The 17,552-nt window shown below is 39.8% G+C and overlaps 1 protein-coding gene across 4 annotated transcripts in view; it reads left to right on the top strand.

Moving 5' to 3' along the window:
• Nucleotides 1-17,552, top strand: part of ARHGAP32 (Rho GTPase activating protein 32) — a 265,471-nt gene that overhangs the window by 197,400 nt on the left and 50,519 nt on the right. For all 4 annotated transcript variants that reach the window (XM_070765689.1, XM_070765693.1, XM_070765690.1 and 1 more), the window contains one exon: nt 15,406-15,555. In XM_070765689.1, coding sequence (XP_070621790.1) covers nt 15,406-15,555 — 150 coding nt within the window. The remainder of the gene's footprint in view (nt 1-15,405; nt 15,556-17,552) is intronic.

The following is a 17,552-nucleotide window of genomic DNA, read 5'->3' as shown; positions in this document are numbered from 1 at the left end:
AATTGTACATACAAACAACAAAGTTACAGTCATGCAGTCATAAGTCATAAGTGGGATGAGATGGGTGATAGGAATGATGAGAAGGTTAATGGTAATAGTAGTGCAGACGTAGTGAATAGTTTGACAGTGTAGAGGAAATTATTTGTTTAGCAGAGTGATAGCATTCGGGGGAAAACTGTTCTTGTGTCTAGTTGTCTTTGGTGTGCAGTGCTCTGTAGCGACGTTTTGAGGGTAGGAGTTTATGTCCAGGATACGAGGAGTCTTTAGATATTTTCACGGCCCTCTTTTTGACTAATGCAGTATACAAGTCCTCAATGGAAGGCAGGTTGGCAGCAATTATTTGTTATTTATTTATTTATTTATTTATTTATTTATTTATTTATTTATTTATTTATTTATACATACATACATACATACATACATACATACATACATACATACATTCATACATACATACATACATACTTACTTACTTACTTCTGTGCTGGCCAATCCTGAAGGACTCAGGGCAGCTTACAATAAACAATATAAATACAATACAAAAATAAAGAAGTCAAATATAAAATCTAAAACAATAAAACCCTCATTAAAAAAACCATGATAGAACAGTCACAACAACATGCATACATACCATTCCTACGATTTGGCCATGATGGTTGTTAGTTTAGTACCTCTGAAATCTGTGTCTGTCTTGTTGGGTTGCAGAACCAAACCAGACAGTTATAGAGGTTACCACTTACAATATGTTTTTTAATTTGTGTGTATGAAAAATATTAGGGAAAAATTCAGATCAGGAAAAAGGACTCCTACCATGTCTCCTCACCACTTTCCTTTCTTTCCACTTTGGGCTGTAGAAGATCTAAAAGTTTCCGGTACAAATCTTTGTAGCTCTGGCTCAAAACAGCTGCAGAACATAAGCTAAAACACCTCTGGAGTATCTACATTTATTTCTTTTGTATATCAGATCGAAAACGCATTAAAGTAAAATAGGTGGCAAAGCAATGAATCTCTTCCTCCAAATGTCATTGTTCTGATAAATTACTTTTTAAATTTAAATGTAAAGGATTAAGCAGTGCTTGCTTATTTAAAAAGGACCCATTGTTTCTGTTTCTGCAGGGAGTCTGTTAGCATCTCAACATTTCCTGGAAAGGTTGCTGGATAAAAAATGAGTTTGTGGATGGTTTTCATAGAGTGTCCCTTAAAAAAAAACCATATATATTCTAATGCAAGGCTCTTAAAAGTCACATTGTTTAAGTAGTGGTCATAGCTCGATATTTATAGTAATTACTGGAAATATGTCCTACAGACTATACTTTAATGTGATTTAAAAAAACCCAACTCTATTTCAGATCAGTGGTATTCTGCTTGAATAATATTTTCTTTAGATTAGATTAGATTAGATTAGATTTATTGGATTTATATGCCGCCCCTCTCCACAGACTCGGGGCGGCTCACAACAATGGCAAAACAGTACATAGTGACAAATCCAATACCCACCAATCCATTTACAATTTTAAGCTAAAAAATTCATAAAAACAACCCCAGAATATATAAAAAACAACCACACAATCAATCAAACACCAAAACAACATGGGCAAGGGGAAGATGTTTCAGTTCCCCCATGCCTGACGGCAGAGGTGGGTTTTAAGGAGTTTGCGAAAGGCAAGGAGGGTGGGGGCAATCCTAATCTCAGGGGGGAGCTGGTTCCAGAGGGTCGGAGCCGCCACAGAGAAGGCTCTTCCCCTGGGTCCCGCCAGACGACATTGTTTAGTCGACAGGACCCGAAGAAGGCCAACTCTGTGGGACCGAACCGGTCGCTTCGATTTAAAAAGCTTAGGTTTTTTCCTCCCCGTTCTTTCTTGATGCTTCAACGTCGTTCCACTTGACGGAGATACATAAAGCCTCATATATTTTTTTGATTTCTGCTTTTTTAGAAAATGAGCAAATTATGCAAAGGCAATATATAAGAAAACAGTGAATATATCTGTGCTGTATTTGTTGAAAATCTGTTAAGAATTGACAACTTTATAACACGGAAGTTACCATAGAAACAAACGCTGCATCTCAAATACATTTTTGTTTAGTACACTAAGAGAATTCTAGGGCTGGAATAATCTAGCTCCCTTTCGTCTGACCGCAGGTTCTCTATCCAAGCTCGACTAACTATTACATCACACTAAACTAATAATAATAATTAAAAAAATACAAAACACAGTGTCAATGTGCTCAAAGATTTTACTTGGCAGTTCATGAGGAATCATGACTTTTAATCCAATCTGCCTGAAGTATGTTAAGTTTGGGGAAATAAAGTGGACTCTTGATGAGATGTAGCAGGGGTTTTCTTAATATTCCTAGTTCTAGAGCTGTAGAGAACCAGACCTTTCAGAGATTTCAGTGGAAGTTGAGTATGGTTTTCAGTTCTGTTCAGGAAGCATAAAATGTTCTCTTTTTTTAAAAAAAAAATATTTTTTATTGTTTTTCAAAAAAAGACAGACAAAGACAAACCACATTAAACATTTAAGGAGCTACCATTGCTCCGCTTGTCATAGAAGTCTAACCAATATAGGAAAAAAAAACCCTAACTATAGTCCAATCAAAACAGAAATGTCACACATGCACATTACATTCTTGTTAAGTTTAACTCTATATTCTTTATGTTAATTAAATTTCATTATCTATAAAATATCACATACTTAGTCAAAAAATAAAATATAAGAAATATAAGAAAATAACACCTCTAACTTTATCATACTGTAGAAAAAAAGAACAAAAGTTCTACATTTATACTTCACTCTATCTTATAAATCTTCAAATAGTTATAAATTCTTACTTATTTAATTTTTAATACTATGGTTTTCAGTTTTGTTTAGGAAGCATAAAATGTTCTTGCTGATTGCATGGACACAGCCATTGAGGGTTGTTTGCCCAATAATAATAATAATAATAATAATAATAATAATAATAATAATAATAATAATTTATTAGACTTGTATGCCACCCCTCCCCGAAGACTCAGGGTGGCTCACATTAGCAACAAAACAATGCAGATAATTAAAACTATAACTAAAACCCATTACCTTAAAAACAATCGATACTACCCATTACCACACATAACTTTTAATGGTCAGAGGGGGGAATGTACTTGTTGCCCCATGCCTGGCGACATAGATAAGTCTTAAGGCTCTTGCGGAAGGAGAGGAGGGTGGGGGCAGTTCGAATCTCCGGAGGAGATTCCAGTGGACCAGGGCTGCCACAGAGAAGGCTCTTCCCATAGGCCCCGCCAGACGACATTGTCTGGTTGACGGGACCTGGAGAAGACCAACTCTGTGAGACCTAATCGGCCGCTGGGATTTATGCGGCAAAAGGCGGTCCTGTAAGTAATCTGGTCCGATGCCATGTAGGGCTTTATAGATCATCACCAACACTTTGAATTGTGTCCTGAAACCAATCGGCAACCAATGCAGGCCGTGGACTGTTGACTTAACATGGGTATTATTATTATTTATTGGATTTGTATGCCGCCCCTCTCCGGAGACTCGGGGCGGCTAACAGCAATAATAAGACACCGTACAATAATAATCCAATAATAAAAACGATTAAAAACCCATTAATATAAAAACCAAACATACATACAGACATCCCATGCATAAAATTGTAAAGGTCTAGGGGGAAAGAGTATCTCAATTCCCCCATGCCTGGCGGCAGAGGTGGGTTTTAAGTAGCTTACGAAAGGCAAGGAGGGTGGGGGCAATTCTAATCTCTGGGGGAAGTTGGTTCCAGAGGACCTGGGCCGCCACAGAGAAGGCTCTTCCCCTGGGTCCCGCCAAGCGGCATTGTTTAGTTGACGGGACCCGGAGAAGACCCATGTATATCTGGGAAGACCCATGACCCGTGGCCGCATTCTGCACGATCTGTAGTTTCCGAACACTCTTCAGAGGTAGACCCATGTAGAGAGCGTTGCAGTAATCGAACCTCGAGGGGATAAGGGCTGATAATTTTGATGTTACCTACAACCTTGAAACTTCCAGGCTATCTCTACTCAAGTATCAACAAGTCTGACCTTGCTTAGCCTCCGTGTCTAAATAAGGTTGGCCAGGTGAAATGGTTGAATCCAAAACATGCCAGTGTTGTGCTGAAGCAAGATGAACTCCTAGAGCCAAAGCCCAACTTGGCCATGGACTTCATTGAACATTGTTGTCTTTATTTGAGTGAGTCACTATCTGTCCATCGAGTCTACCTGACAGAGCAATTGTGAAGATAAAACAGGTGTGGAAATATATAGAATCATTAATTTTTCTGACATGAGATATGTTAAACCTGAGTATATATTCAAGCTACACATATTGAAAATATATTGGATTAAAACAGGTCAAAAGGTTTCATCATAAAAACAATTTATATTTATCTCCAAAGCAATGATGTACTTGATTTTAGTTTAGCTTATTGAGTTAACTGATTAGTTTATGTTTATTAAAATAACTCTTTAGACAGATTGGTTTGGACAGCAATCTTTCCCTCTGGGAAGGCCATTCTATGTTCAGGTTGTAGGAGAGTAGAGGCTGTTTTCACAGTAAATGCCTTTTTATTACTGCTTAGACTATCAATCTTTAAATTCAGTGACCCTTGTAGGGTCTGTGTGTACTTGTATTTCATTATTGAAACAAGGTTCAGAACAACTTTTAAAGTGTTGGTAAAGTGGAAAAACTGCTTCAGCAGCTATTGGGCAACACAATTTTACCAGCAGATATTAAAGATACTAGAATTAGTTCTATATTAGTTCATCAGGCTGTGTGGAATAACAGAGCAAGGGGGCATAATTAACCTTGATTGTTTTTGTCCTCTTCTCTCTCCACCCCCCCCCCACCCCCCCCATTTCCTTTGTTTTATACTTTTATGGGTGAGAAAATTGAGAATGTCTTGACTGATTTTTCATTTACCCAAGAAATGATACACATATTCTGAGATACTATCTATATTCAGACGCTGCAGTATTCCATACTGTGTATTTTATTAGACTTTAAAATGGTAATGTAAGTTAATATAAAGTGGATTACATCTGATTTGTTTGTTTAAAGTTGAATAGTGCCAAGCTGCTATTTAAAATAGTTCACCCTGCTTAGTCACAAAGAAGAGGGTGCAACCTAGATTGTGGAAGGTCACAATTTTTCATTGAAGTTTTTATAGACACATAGAAGATTAGAACCAATAAATCTGCATCAGAAGACTTAAAGGGTGCCTATTTGAGCAAAAGAATATAAAAAAAGTAATTAAAATCCAAAGCAGCCAGTTGCTCCTAGATATTTAACTAGTCTTTGTTTCCTGTAATGTCAACTGTAATCCCCTTGGCTTTAATGTACATCCCCCCCAATAAAAATAAAAATAAAATAAAATAAGCCTTTTCTTAATTCTGGCCTTTTTTCAATTATCCCCACACTTTTTAAAGGGTGAGTTCAAGTTTTAAAAAAAACCTCTATTCCAACTGCCAATAAATTCTCACCAAATATTTGAATTGTTTAATTCTGTTCCCTGACATACTAGTTTGTATACTGTCTCTCATTTATGTATGCACTATCTACATAAAGCAAGAGAAGAAAATCTGTATATTGCCAAATAATTATATACTCACATTTCCAAATCATAACTGTAACAGCATTAATGTCCTCCTTAAAACAAACATATCATTAAGCATAAAACGTATCAGGAAAGACTTCATGAACTCAATCTGTATAGTCCGGAGGACAGAAGGAAAAGGGGGGACATGATCGAAACATTTAAATATATTAAAGGGTTAAATAAGGTCCAGGAGGGAAGTGTTTTTCATAGGAAAGTGAACACAAGGACAAGGGGACACAATCTGAAGTTAGCTGGGGGAAAGATCAAAAGCAACATGAGAAAATATTATTTTACTGAAAGAGTAGTAGATCCTTGGAACAAACTTCCAGCAGACGTGGTAGATAAATCCACAGTAACTGAATTTAAACATGCCTGGGATAAACATATATCCATCCTAAGATAAAATACAGAAAATAGTATAAGGGCAGACTAGATGGACCATGAGGTCTTTTTCTGCCGTCAGACTTCTATGTTTCTATGTTTCTAACATCAATATTGTACAAAGAAACAAGTTTTATAAACATGTTGAAATGTATCGAGTTTCTATGTTTTCCTAGTAGATAGACAAACATGTTAAACTTTGGACTTGACAGCTATGTACAGTAATTGTTATCCTATTAATACATTAAGAGTGACATGATTTCCTATGTATCATTTAAATTATCTTGTAGGACATCAATTTGCACTGCATGATACAAGATGATACATATATGTGGACAGGCCGGCATTTTATAATGAAATTATTCACTGCTGGCTAAGTAAGTCTATCTCGTACATTCCCAAAATTGGCTTTTTAGCTCTTAACTCAAAAGCCAGACTGAATTAGTATTTGCAAGGTTAGTTTCTTGTGGTTCCTCAATATCATTCCAACTAAAAGCAGAACATTTTTGTAATTTTTTAAAAAATAGTTTCATACATACACACATTCAAGTGGAATAATGTGCACCACTTATGGAATTCGGACTTCTTTATTACATGTTAGAATAGCCCCATTTAAAGTGTACTGGTTTAAATTTCTGTAGTATAGCTCAAATAAGGAACACTTGTTAGATAAATAGACGATAAATAATATTTTGAATTAATTTTTTTTTCTTTCGCTGCTTCAGTTTTGTTATCAAACTGCTGTTATCTACTTAAAGTGATGCAGTCACATATGATTTAGTGATGGCCCATAATACAACACATTTCCTCCCAGCAAGAGGGCACAGCAGCATCTTTCATGGTGTTCTGCCGGCGTGTTTCAACCACCCGTAATTACAGGGTAATTAGTCCAGGAAGACACACACCACACGATAAAAGGAAAACACAAAAGTTTTTATAAACAGAAAAACAGAAACAGCTCCCTTTTTAAATGTCAAAGGGATTTTCTGGGTACACACAAGGCACAGGTTAAATGCAGTCCAATTGCTCACCCAATAACTGGGAAATTGAGTCCAGAGAATCCACACACCATCTTGAACAGCACAAAAATTCACGATCTTGACGAAACAATGAATCAGATAAACTGCCATGAGGCTAAAACACCAGGTTGCACTTTTATCTGTAGCACTAATTACAGCAGCCCCACCCAACCACAGGTGGCCTCATTTTCTCTTGTAATAATCCTTCAGTTGTTGTCTCCTATGCATCACTCTACGCATGCGTGGATGTGTCATTAATTCTTGTTCAGAATCCAAGGATGATACAGATGATTGATCTCCTCCTGGGCTGTCTGCCAAACTCCCCTCTTCCCTATCACTCACACTTCCTTGGTCAGAGGAGGCTTCGTCAGCAGATTCCATCGGGAGCAAAACAGGCCTGCGGCATGTGGATGTTTCCCCCCACACCCACCTGCACATTCCTTGGGGCAGGAGCTGGGCCAGAGCTAACCACAACACATGGGGAACTCAATCGACATGCCGATAATGAATCGAAAATGTGGGCCATTCTCTGTGCTCATAGATAATTCTGTATTAGCACACCCATCGCCATTTGGAACGTAGGAGATGAACGCCGCTTACATGCATTTCTGAAAGCTACAATTGGATATGGTGTGCCTCTGTTTAATTTACAAACTCTTTCAATATTGGATCTCATGAGCTGACTGTAAAGGCACAACTGTCTTCAAAAGCAATTTCTGTGTTTTTTCTGTTGAGAAAAATGGGTGTCATTTTTGACAGACATTGTACATGTGTGTCAGTGTGATTTTTGACAGACATTATACAGCCAGGAAGAGTGATTCTTTATTCCTGCAGCCAGTTAATTCTGTAGGTACAGCCACCAACAATTTCGATCTTTTTAAAGATGGGAACTTCATTTCCTTCTCTTTAATCCTCTGTCTTATCCTATTGGGTTTCTCAGAGGTCAGAGAAAGAGGCTCCAAACATGAATTTGAACCTTTGCGCTTATATTTGAAGTCTAACTGGTATGGAATTTGATGGAAATATGTTCCTTCCATCTTTGTCTTAATTTGGCTCTTGTGTTGGTGGGAATGAGCTGTCATAACAGATGCACCAGCAATTGAAATCTGCAAATTAAAGCTGGCTTATTTTGAGTGACAGAGCTGTGCCTTATGTTCTGCTGCTGGCATAGTCTTACAGCTCTTCAACTGGCAGATCTTGGGTGTAAGAATGCGTAGTCTGAATATTTAAAGATCGTGACGTTCTTGATGCTTTTGTTCAGCAGGAATTCAGCTACATCCATAGCCCTTTCCTTCTTAAGCCAAAATGGATGCTTTGTTTCAGTGTCCCTGTCTTGCTTACCTTTGGGATTTCATCCAAGACCTGCAGCCATCTCATATAGATATAATTTATTTACTAATTCAATTCAATTCAATTTATTAGATTTGTATGCTGCCCCTCTCCGAAGACTCGGGGCGGCTCACAACAATAATAAAAACAATATTCCAGCGAAAACAAATCTAATATTAAAAAGCACATAAAACCCTATCATATTTTAAAAAACAAACAACATATACATACCCAAACATAAATATAAAAAAGCCTGGGGGAAAGGTGTCTCAACTCCCCCATGCCTGGCGGTATAGATGGGTCTTGAGTAATTTACGAAAGACAAGGAGGGTGGGGGCAGTTCTAATCTCCGGGGGGAGTTGATTCCAGAGGGTCGGGGCCGCCACAGAGAAGGCTCTTCCCCTGGGGCCCACCAAACAACATTGTTTGGTCGACGGGACCTGGAGAAGGCCAACTCTGTGGGACCTTATCAGTCGCTGGGATTTGTGCGGTAGCAGGCAAGTACCAAGGAACTCTCATCAATCTTTGTACATTGTGGAAGGCATTATAAATTCATCACATCTGTGCTTGTGTGTGTGTGTGTGTATACATACAGTTTAAATAGTAGATAATGTATATTTTTGCGTGTCTGTGTGTAATATGTATGTGCACATATGGCATACACATTATGTACATTATGTACACATTATTCTCTTGGACGAGTCTATGGAGAGGGGCGGCATACAAATCTAATTAATAATAATAATATACACATAGAATTAAATAGCATATTTAATTCTATGTATATAGCCGGGGTGGCGCAGCAGGTAGAGTGCTGTACTGCAGGCCACTGAAGCTGATTGTAGATCTGTAGGTCAGCGGTTCAAATCTCATCACCGGCTCAAGGTTGACTCAGCCTTCCATCCTTCCGAGGTGGGTAAAATGAGGACTCGGATTGTTGGGGCAATAGCCTAGCTCTGTTAAAAAGTGCTATTGCTAACATGTTGTAAGCCGCCCTGAGTCTAAGGAGAAGGGTGGCATAAAAATTGAATGAATGAATGAATGAATGAATGAATGAATGAATAAATAAATAAATAAATAAATAAATAAATATTTTGGGTGTTCAGTAATAGTAAATAGATAGGGAAATTATAACTCTTTGAGTCAAGGAGAGGCCGGGCATCCTAACCGTAACCCTAACCTTGACATGAGTGACGTCAAGCTGGCCAACTTTAAGCCAGTCACATGACCTTTAAGCCACCCCTGGGTCACATGACCATCAAGCCACTTCCACCTGGTCACATGGCCGGCAAGCCACACCCACGAAATAAGCCATGCCAACAGTGTAGTAGTAATTTTTTTTTGCAGCCCTTCACTGATTCTGAGGTAGGTAAAATGAGGACCAAGATTGTTGGGGGCAATAGGCTGACTCTGTAAACTGCTTAAGAGAGGGCTTTAAAGCACTGTATATAAGTCTAAGTGCTATTGCTATGAAAAGAAGACTCCCAGAGGTTTGCTTTAGAAAACAAACATAATTATTAAACTGTAGTTAATTTAAAGCTTCCTTGCAGGTTCTCAGATTATTCTCTTGGACAGTTCTATTAATAATCTTTTCATTTCCCATGCAATTAGTTAGTGAGGGTAAACAGAAAGTTCAAAGAGAGGCAGAAAAGCTCCGTCCCTATTCTCTCATCCGGTGCCAAGAATAAAAGTACCGTGTCAGCTCTGTCCCTTCCAGGGATGCCTGCAAGGACGCAATTAAAGAATGGATGAGCTTCCATTTTTTTTGACGACACCCTGCAGACACCTTGGTCTACAAGTCAAAATCGGGAAAGTGGGCTCTCAGCAAACCACCCTACTGACTGTTCTGTCTGGGTCCCCCCCAGAAGCCAACAACAACCAAAAAGAGTATCCAGACACACTGGTAAAAAGCAAAGGCAGTTTATATAATTCCAAGCAAACACAGGTAACAAAAACTGTTCTTACAGACAGGAACACTCTGAAGCTTCACAGAGGTTTCACGAAGGCCAGGCAATAAAACAGGATTCTTGCTGGCAAAAACAACGCTGGAGATAATAAAACCCGCGTCTCCCCCAAGTCTTCCAGGCTTCTAGGCCACAAGCCAAGATCAGAGACGCCGAGAATCGAAGCAAGGTCACAATTGATAACTCTCCACAAGACTGTAAGGGCGGGCCTGCCTTTTCAACCCTGCTGAGAAGAACCACACCCAAACCCAGCTGTTGCCAATTCAGGGATGGAAATACCTTTCTAATTGGTCCCTTCTTTGAGCTGCACGTCGCTGCCTCATGTCTATTATAGCCTGTGCGTCTTCATCCAATGAATCCAGGCTACTAGCTGGGGAGAGTCCCCCCCGCCCGGGGGTCTCAGGCTGCTCTCCCTCCTCCTCTTCCTGACGTTCCTCTCCCCCGTCTGCCTGGTCCTCCCCCTCCTGTTCACTGTCCTCCTCCTCTGGGCATGGATCCAGCAGAGATCCAGCCGGTCCCTGAGGAGCCTCAGGCTGAATCACAACACTGACCTAGAGGAATTCAACAAAGTGTAGTCATTAAACCAGAGGGTGTCATCAAATTTGAATTTTTGTGATGTTCCAGAACGAATATCAAGCAAAAAAAAAAAAAGGGGAGGGGGGAGAAGCTTATTCTGAATTAAGCAAGGAGAGCTGAATTTCACCCGCATTCCTTTTCTCTTGTGTAATGGCATGTTTTTATTCTCCAAAGCGTTTGTGTAAGAACACTGGCATTTTAACAAAGGCTGTCATGTTTGCCCCAAATTCCTCTTGCAACGTTGCCACAATAATAATCTACTGTGGTTCTAGCTTATGCCGAGATGTTAAAAATTGAAAGAAAAAAAAAAGCAAGGAACTAGGGGAAACGCTAATGACTTGAACTTGAACTTTATCTCAAATAGGGAAGGATAGGAAGGAACTCAACGTCCCTTGTCATCAATGACTTCCCTTAAGTTTACACTGACATTGTGTGTCTATCAGTGACACTCTTTACAAATATTCGCACGATCGTTTATTTTTCCCCCCTTCTCTCTAACAAACTGAAAATCTGATTAACCACCCTAATGCAAGTGTCTTTGCTTCGGAATTGCCTCTGTCTCCACCCAAGTTCAATTATGTAAAATAACACACTGTGTAATTAGTTATGAAATTAATTCAGGATGCTTTCCTCACCTCAAACAATCTCTGCTGTAATTTGATTGCCACAACAACCTGTGTCAAAAGAGTCAATGATTTACTCCTTTTTGCCTTGAAGGAGGACAAACTCAAGTAAACTGACAACGAACACCACTGAAGTCTACTTCCCTTCCCTACCAGTTTGGAAGAGGGCACTTTGCGCATGCACAAAGGATTTTTAAAAAAATGGCGGCATCCAGGTGGGTGGGCAGAGCTTCACGCTGCCGCTGCGACCAGTTCTTCGGACCACTGGCAGCCGCCGCTACCAGTACACCAGAACTGGGCTGAACTGGTCGCATTTCACCCCTGATCTGCACCATTGAGCCTTGATAACTTCCTGGTACATAGGAAATCCTTAGACAATTTGCTTCATATTTTAGCTTTTATTTCAATAAAATATGCCTAGAGATTTGCCTCCAAACAAAGGCAATCCGTCTCTTTCATAAGCCAGTTGCTTTTAAAATATATTATTTTATCAGTTTGTAGTCATATATTACTTGCATAGTTGTGAGTTATGAGGACACAGTGATACCTTGGTACTCATCATTAATTGGTTCCAGGAGGCGCAATGAATACCAAAAATAATGAGTACCAAACATTTCCCCCCTCATAAAGAATAGTGTAGTGAGTCACAAGACAACCGATATTGATAAGTTCTAGTTTGTGTGTTGAGTATCAAACAATGACATAATTTTCACATCAAAATGCATTGAATACCAAATTTGATGAATTTTAAAGCAGTTGCGTACCAAGGTACCACTGCACATGGTGTGGGAACACTCCAGGTTTATGCTTTTAAAGATTCTACTTAAATACCATGCAATTAATCCTGAAAATATAGCAAATGCTCTTCAGTTTCTTCCTACTGATTCTTGATTCCAGGAGCAATTTTCCATATATTGCTATTTTTGCTGGCTATTTATTTTATTTTTCTGGTGGAAATACAACAGCTGTCCAAAATAATGTCTTTCCCCTCCAATATCAATATCAAAGTTATGAGATTGTTTTCTGATTTCCTATTGAAGCTTATGCTTCATACTTCCTTAAAAGGGAGGCATATAGCATAAAATCACATCAAGATGAATACAGAAATATTAAGAAATCAAAACAAGTGAATCACCCAGTAATAAAATGTTACAATGAAAAATAATTAGATGTAATGTTCAACTTTCTCAAATTCCCTATAGTATAAGCATACCAACTGAAAGAGAATATGTAGGAGGTGTGTGTGTGTGTGTGTTTGTATATTTATTATTTGTTTGTTTGTTTGTTTGTTTGTTTGTTTATTGGATTTGTATGCTGCCCCTCTCCGGAGACTCGGGGTGGCTAATAGCAACAATAAAACAGTGTACAATAGTAATTCAATACTAAAAACAATTAAAAACCCATTAATATAAAAACCAAACATACATACATACATACCATGCATAGAATTGTAAAGGCCTAGGAGGAAAGAGGATCTCAATTCCCCCATGCCTGACGGCAGAGGTGGGTTTTAAGTAGCTTACGAAAGGCAAGGAGGGTGGGGGCAATTCTAATCTTTGGGGGGAGTTGGTTCCAGAGGGCCGGGGCCGCCACAGAGAAGGCTCTTCCCCTGGGTCCCGCCAAACAACATTGTTTAGTTGACAGAACCCGGAGAAGACCCACTCTGTGGGACCTAACTGGTCGCTGGGATTTGTGCAGAAATACTCCTATCATTAATGGACAGCCATCCATGAGCCATGGGTGGCACAGTGGTTAGAGTACAGCACTGCAGACTATTTTTTCTGACTTCAGTTCAAATCTCACCAGGCTCAAAGTTGACTTGGCCTTCCATCCTTCCGAGGTGGGTAAAATGAGGACCCAGATTGTTGGGGGCAATATGCTAACTCCGTAAACTGCTTAGAGAAGGATGCAAAGCACTGTGAAGCGGTATATAAGTGCGAAGTGCTATTGCTATCCAATCAACAATGACTTGAGTACAAAAATGACTGGGCCAGATTGTGAGATTGTCACCTGGCTCTAACCAGTCCTGTCCTCTCATCGGATGCCTGAACTTTGAAGTTTGAATGATCTAATTGTATGTTTTGAAAATACCAAAGATTCTTAAGAACGTATCAGTGCTAACAACCAAGTAAAAAGCAAATCAGACATACTGGCTGTGTTTGCACAAACTAGTCAACCCATTTCAGTTGGGAGTTACGTTGTGGGAACTCTTGTGTATTCAATGCGTCATGCAAACCCAAGAAACTGCACATGTAATTGTTTGTTTAATGGGTAAAAGGATTGTGCAAGCGTAGCCTTCAGTTGCTACCCATCAGTCATGGAAGTACTATAAATGGCCAGGATTCTTTTTTTGTTGTTGTTGACTCTTGCATTATGGAAGCACCATAAATGAACAAATGAAGTAAGCAGCATTGTAGAAGCTTCGCAGCCCTTTAATTCATCCCCAAAGTTAAATGTTTGTGGCTTCTCGGAAGAGGCTGAAAAGTGTTTAATCCTTTTTGGGAAAAATGGATTGGGATGCAAGTTAGGGAACAATATCGGTCCTTAGGCCAGCCACTGAACAGTGCTACAGCTGAACATAGAGGGATGGAGCTTGTGATTTCCCTTCATTAAATGGTTAACCCGGTGTTTCATTCTGGATTTTTGAAAATAGACAGGAAAACTATGGGACAAAGTATGGAACTGCATCACCTACTTTTATGCTGTCTTTCCTTTCCTGTCAATTGCCTACTGTCTTACAAGTACAGTGGTACCTCATCTTACGAACGCCTCTTCTAACGAACTTTTCAAGATACGAACCTGGTGTTTAAGATTTTTTTGCCTCTTCTTCCAAACTATTTTCACCTTAGGAACCCAAGCAGCTGCTGCTGGGATGAAGGGGTTTCTTTTCCCCCCCTTTTTTGAAGAAAGAAAAGGGAGGGGCTGGTTGGAGGAGGAAAATTTTGCCGAGAACAAGGTGCTTGCAAAGGAATTGAAAGGGTGTCTTTTTAAGAAAGAAAAGGGAGGAGGGAGGGGCTGCTTGGAGTAGGAAAATTTTGCCGAGAACAAGGTGCTTGCAAAGGAATTGAAAGGGTGTCTTTTTAAGAAAGAAAAGGGAGGAGGGAGGGGCTGCTTGGAGTAGGAAAATTTTGCCGAGAACAAGGTGCTTGCAAAGGAATTGAAAGGGTGTCTTTTTAAGAAAGAAAAGGGAGGAGGGAGGGGCTGCTTGGAGTAGGAAAATTTTGCCGAGAACAAGGTGCTTGCAAAGGAATTGAAAGGGTGTCTTTTTAAGAAAGAAAAGGGAGGAGGGAGGGGCTGCTTGGAGTAGGAAAATTTTGCCGAGAACAAGGTGCTTGCAAAGGAACTGAAAGGGTGTCTTTTTAAGAAAGAAAAGAGAGGGGCGCCCCCCCTTGCCTTTCTTCCTTCCCACTCACCCTTTAGCCTAGCCTTGCTTCTTCCACCCGCCCCCTTTAGCTGCTCCTCTCTGCCCTCTGTTCGCCTCCCTTCTAAAGTTTGGGATTTTCCTGAAGGATTTGCACACATTATTTGCTTTTACATTGATTCCTATGGGAAACATTGTTTCATCTTACAAACTTTTCACCTTACGAACCTCCTCCTGGAACCAATTAAGTTCGTATGATGAGATACCACTGTATATGGAATTGGAAGCTATTGGATGTTTTGTTTTATTTTGTTTATTTTTATTTTATTTTATCTGGGTGTTTTATTTAAAATAAATCTCTTTTTACAGATTCTGCTTCACCTGAATCAGTTATTTTTAATGATAGTGGGGGAAAAGATAGAGAAAAAGAGACAGTTGTTTTAAACTGCCAGGATTGCTTCTTATTGACTAGTCCCCTATGAATAAATCATCTTCGCAATTATCTTCCCCTAAAATGAGTTTTCTGTTTCAATTGACAGTGTCCAAAAAACACGGCAAGCTTATTACTTTCTTGCGTACATTCATGAAGTCTCGACCAACAAAGCAGAAACTGAAACAGCGTGGGATCTTAAAGGAGAGGGTGTTTGGCTGTGATCTTGGAGAACATCTTCTCAACTCTGGCCACGATGGTAAGAAAAAACAAACCATGTTTGTTACAAACACTTGGTTTATAAGAACCAGCATAGCACCACTTCTGAATTAATCGTGGATTTAATTATAACTAGTGTTAGAATATTCCATCTCCAGGACTTCAATCCGCATCTTGATATTTATTATTGATGAGTCAATAAACATCTTAATAAACATTTAGAGGGATGTTGCCTGATCACATCAGTTGTCTGATGGAAAATTGCTTCTGGCCTGGCCATACTTTCTCCCAGAGAAGAAATGAGTGGCGGAAGGGACCAAAAAAAGTATTTCTTGCTTGAATGAAGCTTTGCATAGACATAATTAGCTGTAAGCCTAAATGTCTGTGATTTCCTTCAGTTGACAGATCAGATCTGAAATACTTATATTATTACCGTGTTTCCCCGAAAATAATACATGTCCCCATAATAAGGCCAATCAGGCTTTTCAGCGCATGCACTGAAATAATCCCCCTCCCCCAAATAAGCCCCCCTACTTTCCAGGGAAAGGGGGGACATGCCGGGAGCCCCTCTTTTTATGGAGGGCACTATGTTCGCTGTGAGCTTCTACAATGCTGCTTACTTCATTTTGCCTACCAAAACACATTTTATTGTATTTCCCAGCTTATGCTTTAAGATAAAGGCCTTCATAAATGGCATATACCCGTGATGGCGAATCTATGACACATGTGCCCACGGTCACATACGGAGCCATATCTGCTGGCACGTGTGGTGTCACCCATTTGTCTTTTGGGTTTCTGGCACGCATGCGTGCGCAATGATCAATTGTTTTTTGCGTGTGCGGCAGTGCTGTAAACCAGAGGAGCTGGTCTTCCAGTGCGCATGCGTGCTGGCCAACTGATTGTCACATGCATGCCATTAACCAGAAGATAAGCTGGCCGGTGTGCATGCACGCACCAAAACTGGAAGATCATTTCCCGGCGCGCGCCTGCCCACTTGGCAGCTTTCCTTCTGGGCTGCGTCCCCGACAAGCGCGCACGCATACTCCCTTTTGGGCACTGAAATGGTTCGCCCCCACTGGTCTATACAATCATGAGATGGGCAGCTATACATATTAATAAGCAAGCAAACGTATAGCAACAATTGAGTTCCATTATACTTTGGCATTTGTATGAATAAGGCATCTGGAACTACAAATAAACATAGGAGTAAGAGGAACTAAAAAGTTACTCAGATTGCTGTGCTGTGCTATCCTTGGTCCCCATTATAGAGTTCCAGCATCATGTGTAATTTGTTATTCAGCAGCCTGGTTTAGAATAATGGTTTTTCACCTCAGGGGATGAAGGAGCAGAGTAACCCTCTGCAACATTCCTTACATAAAACAGAGTGTCATTTGCTTGGAATATCCATTTTATTTAATTGATTGTCTGGTGGCACAGTGATTAAAGTGCATTATTGCAGACAAACTCTGTCTCAAGAAAACATTCTCGACTGAATAAAACTCCAAGGCTTGAAGTTCCTCAAAGCTCCAATATATTGGAAATATCATGTTGGCACATCTGTGGAAACCCGAATCTGAAAGCTTCCAGGGTTTCCCCACCCAGTTGAAAGTTCACAGCCCTGCCCCACACCTACAAATGCATCACACGGTCCAACCAAATCTTTACCTTCAACTGGATGCAATCTCCAAGCAGTCTCAAGCAGGTGCAGGGGAAAAAATGTCCTTGAATAAGGAACATTGTTATGACTAAGTTTCTACCGCTCCAACAAAAAAACCCATCCCATTTTCCCAGGCTGAAATCTGTGGCCGTTAGGAAGCAAAAAGGGAGAAAAATTCTTCCAAAGCTTACATTCTGCCCACAGCCTGCAGTTCGATCCTGATGAGACTCTAGATTGACTCCATCCTTCCAAGATTGAACTGCCACTTGACTGGTGTACTATAGGGTTCCTGCTTGGGCAGGGGGTTGAACTCGATGGCCTTCATGGTCCCTTTCAACTCTAACAATAAATGAATGAATGAATGAATGAATGAATGGGAA

Source organism: Erythrolamprus reginae, chromosome 12 (assembly GCF_031021105.1).
Source record: "Erythrolamprus reginae isolate rEryReg1 chromosome 12, rEryReg1.hap1, whole genome shotgun sequence".
Lineage (NCBI taxonomy): Eukaryota > Metazoa > Chordata > Lepidosauria > Squamata > Dipsadidae > Erythrolamprus > Erythrolamprus reginae.
This window is presented reverse-complemented; position numbering and strand designations above follow the sequence as displayed.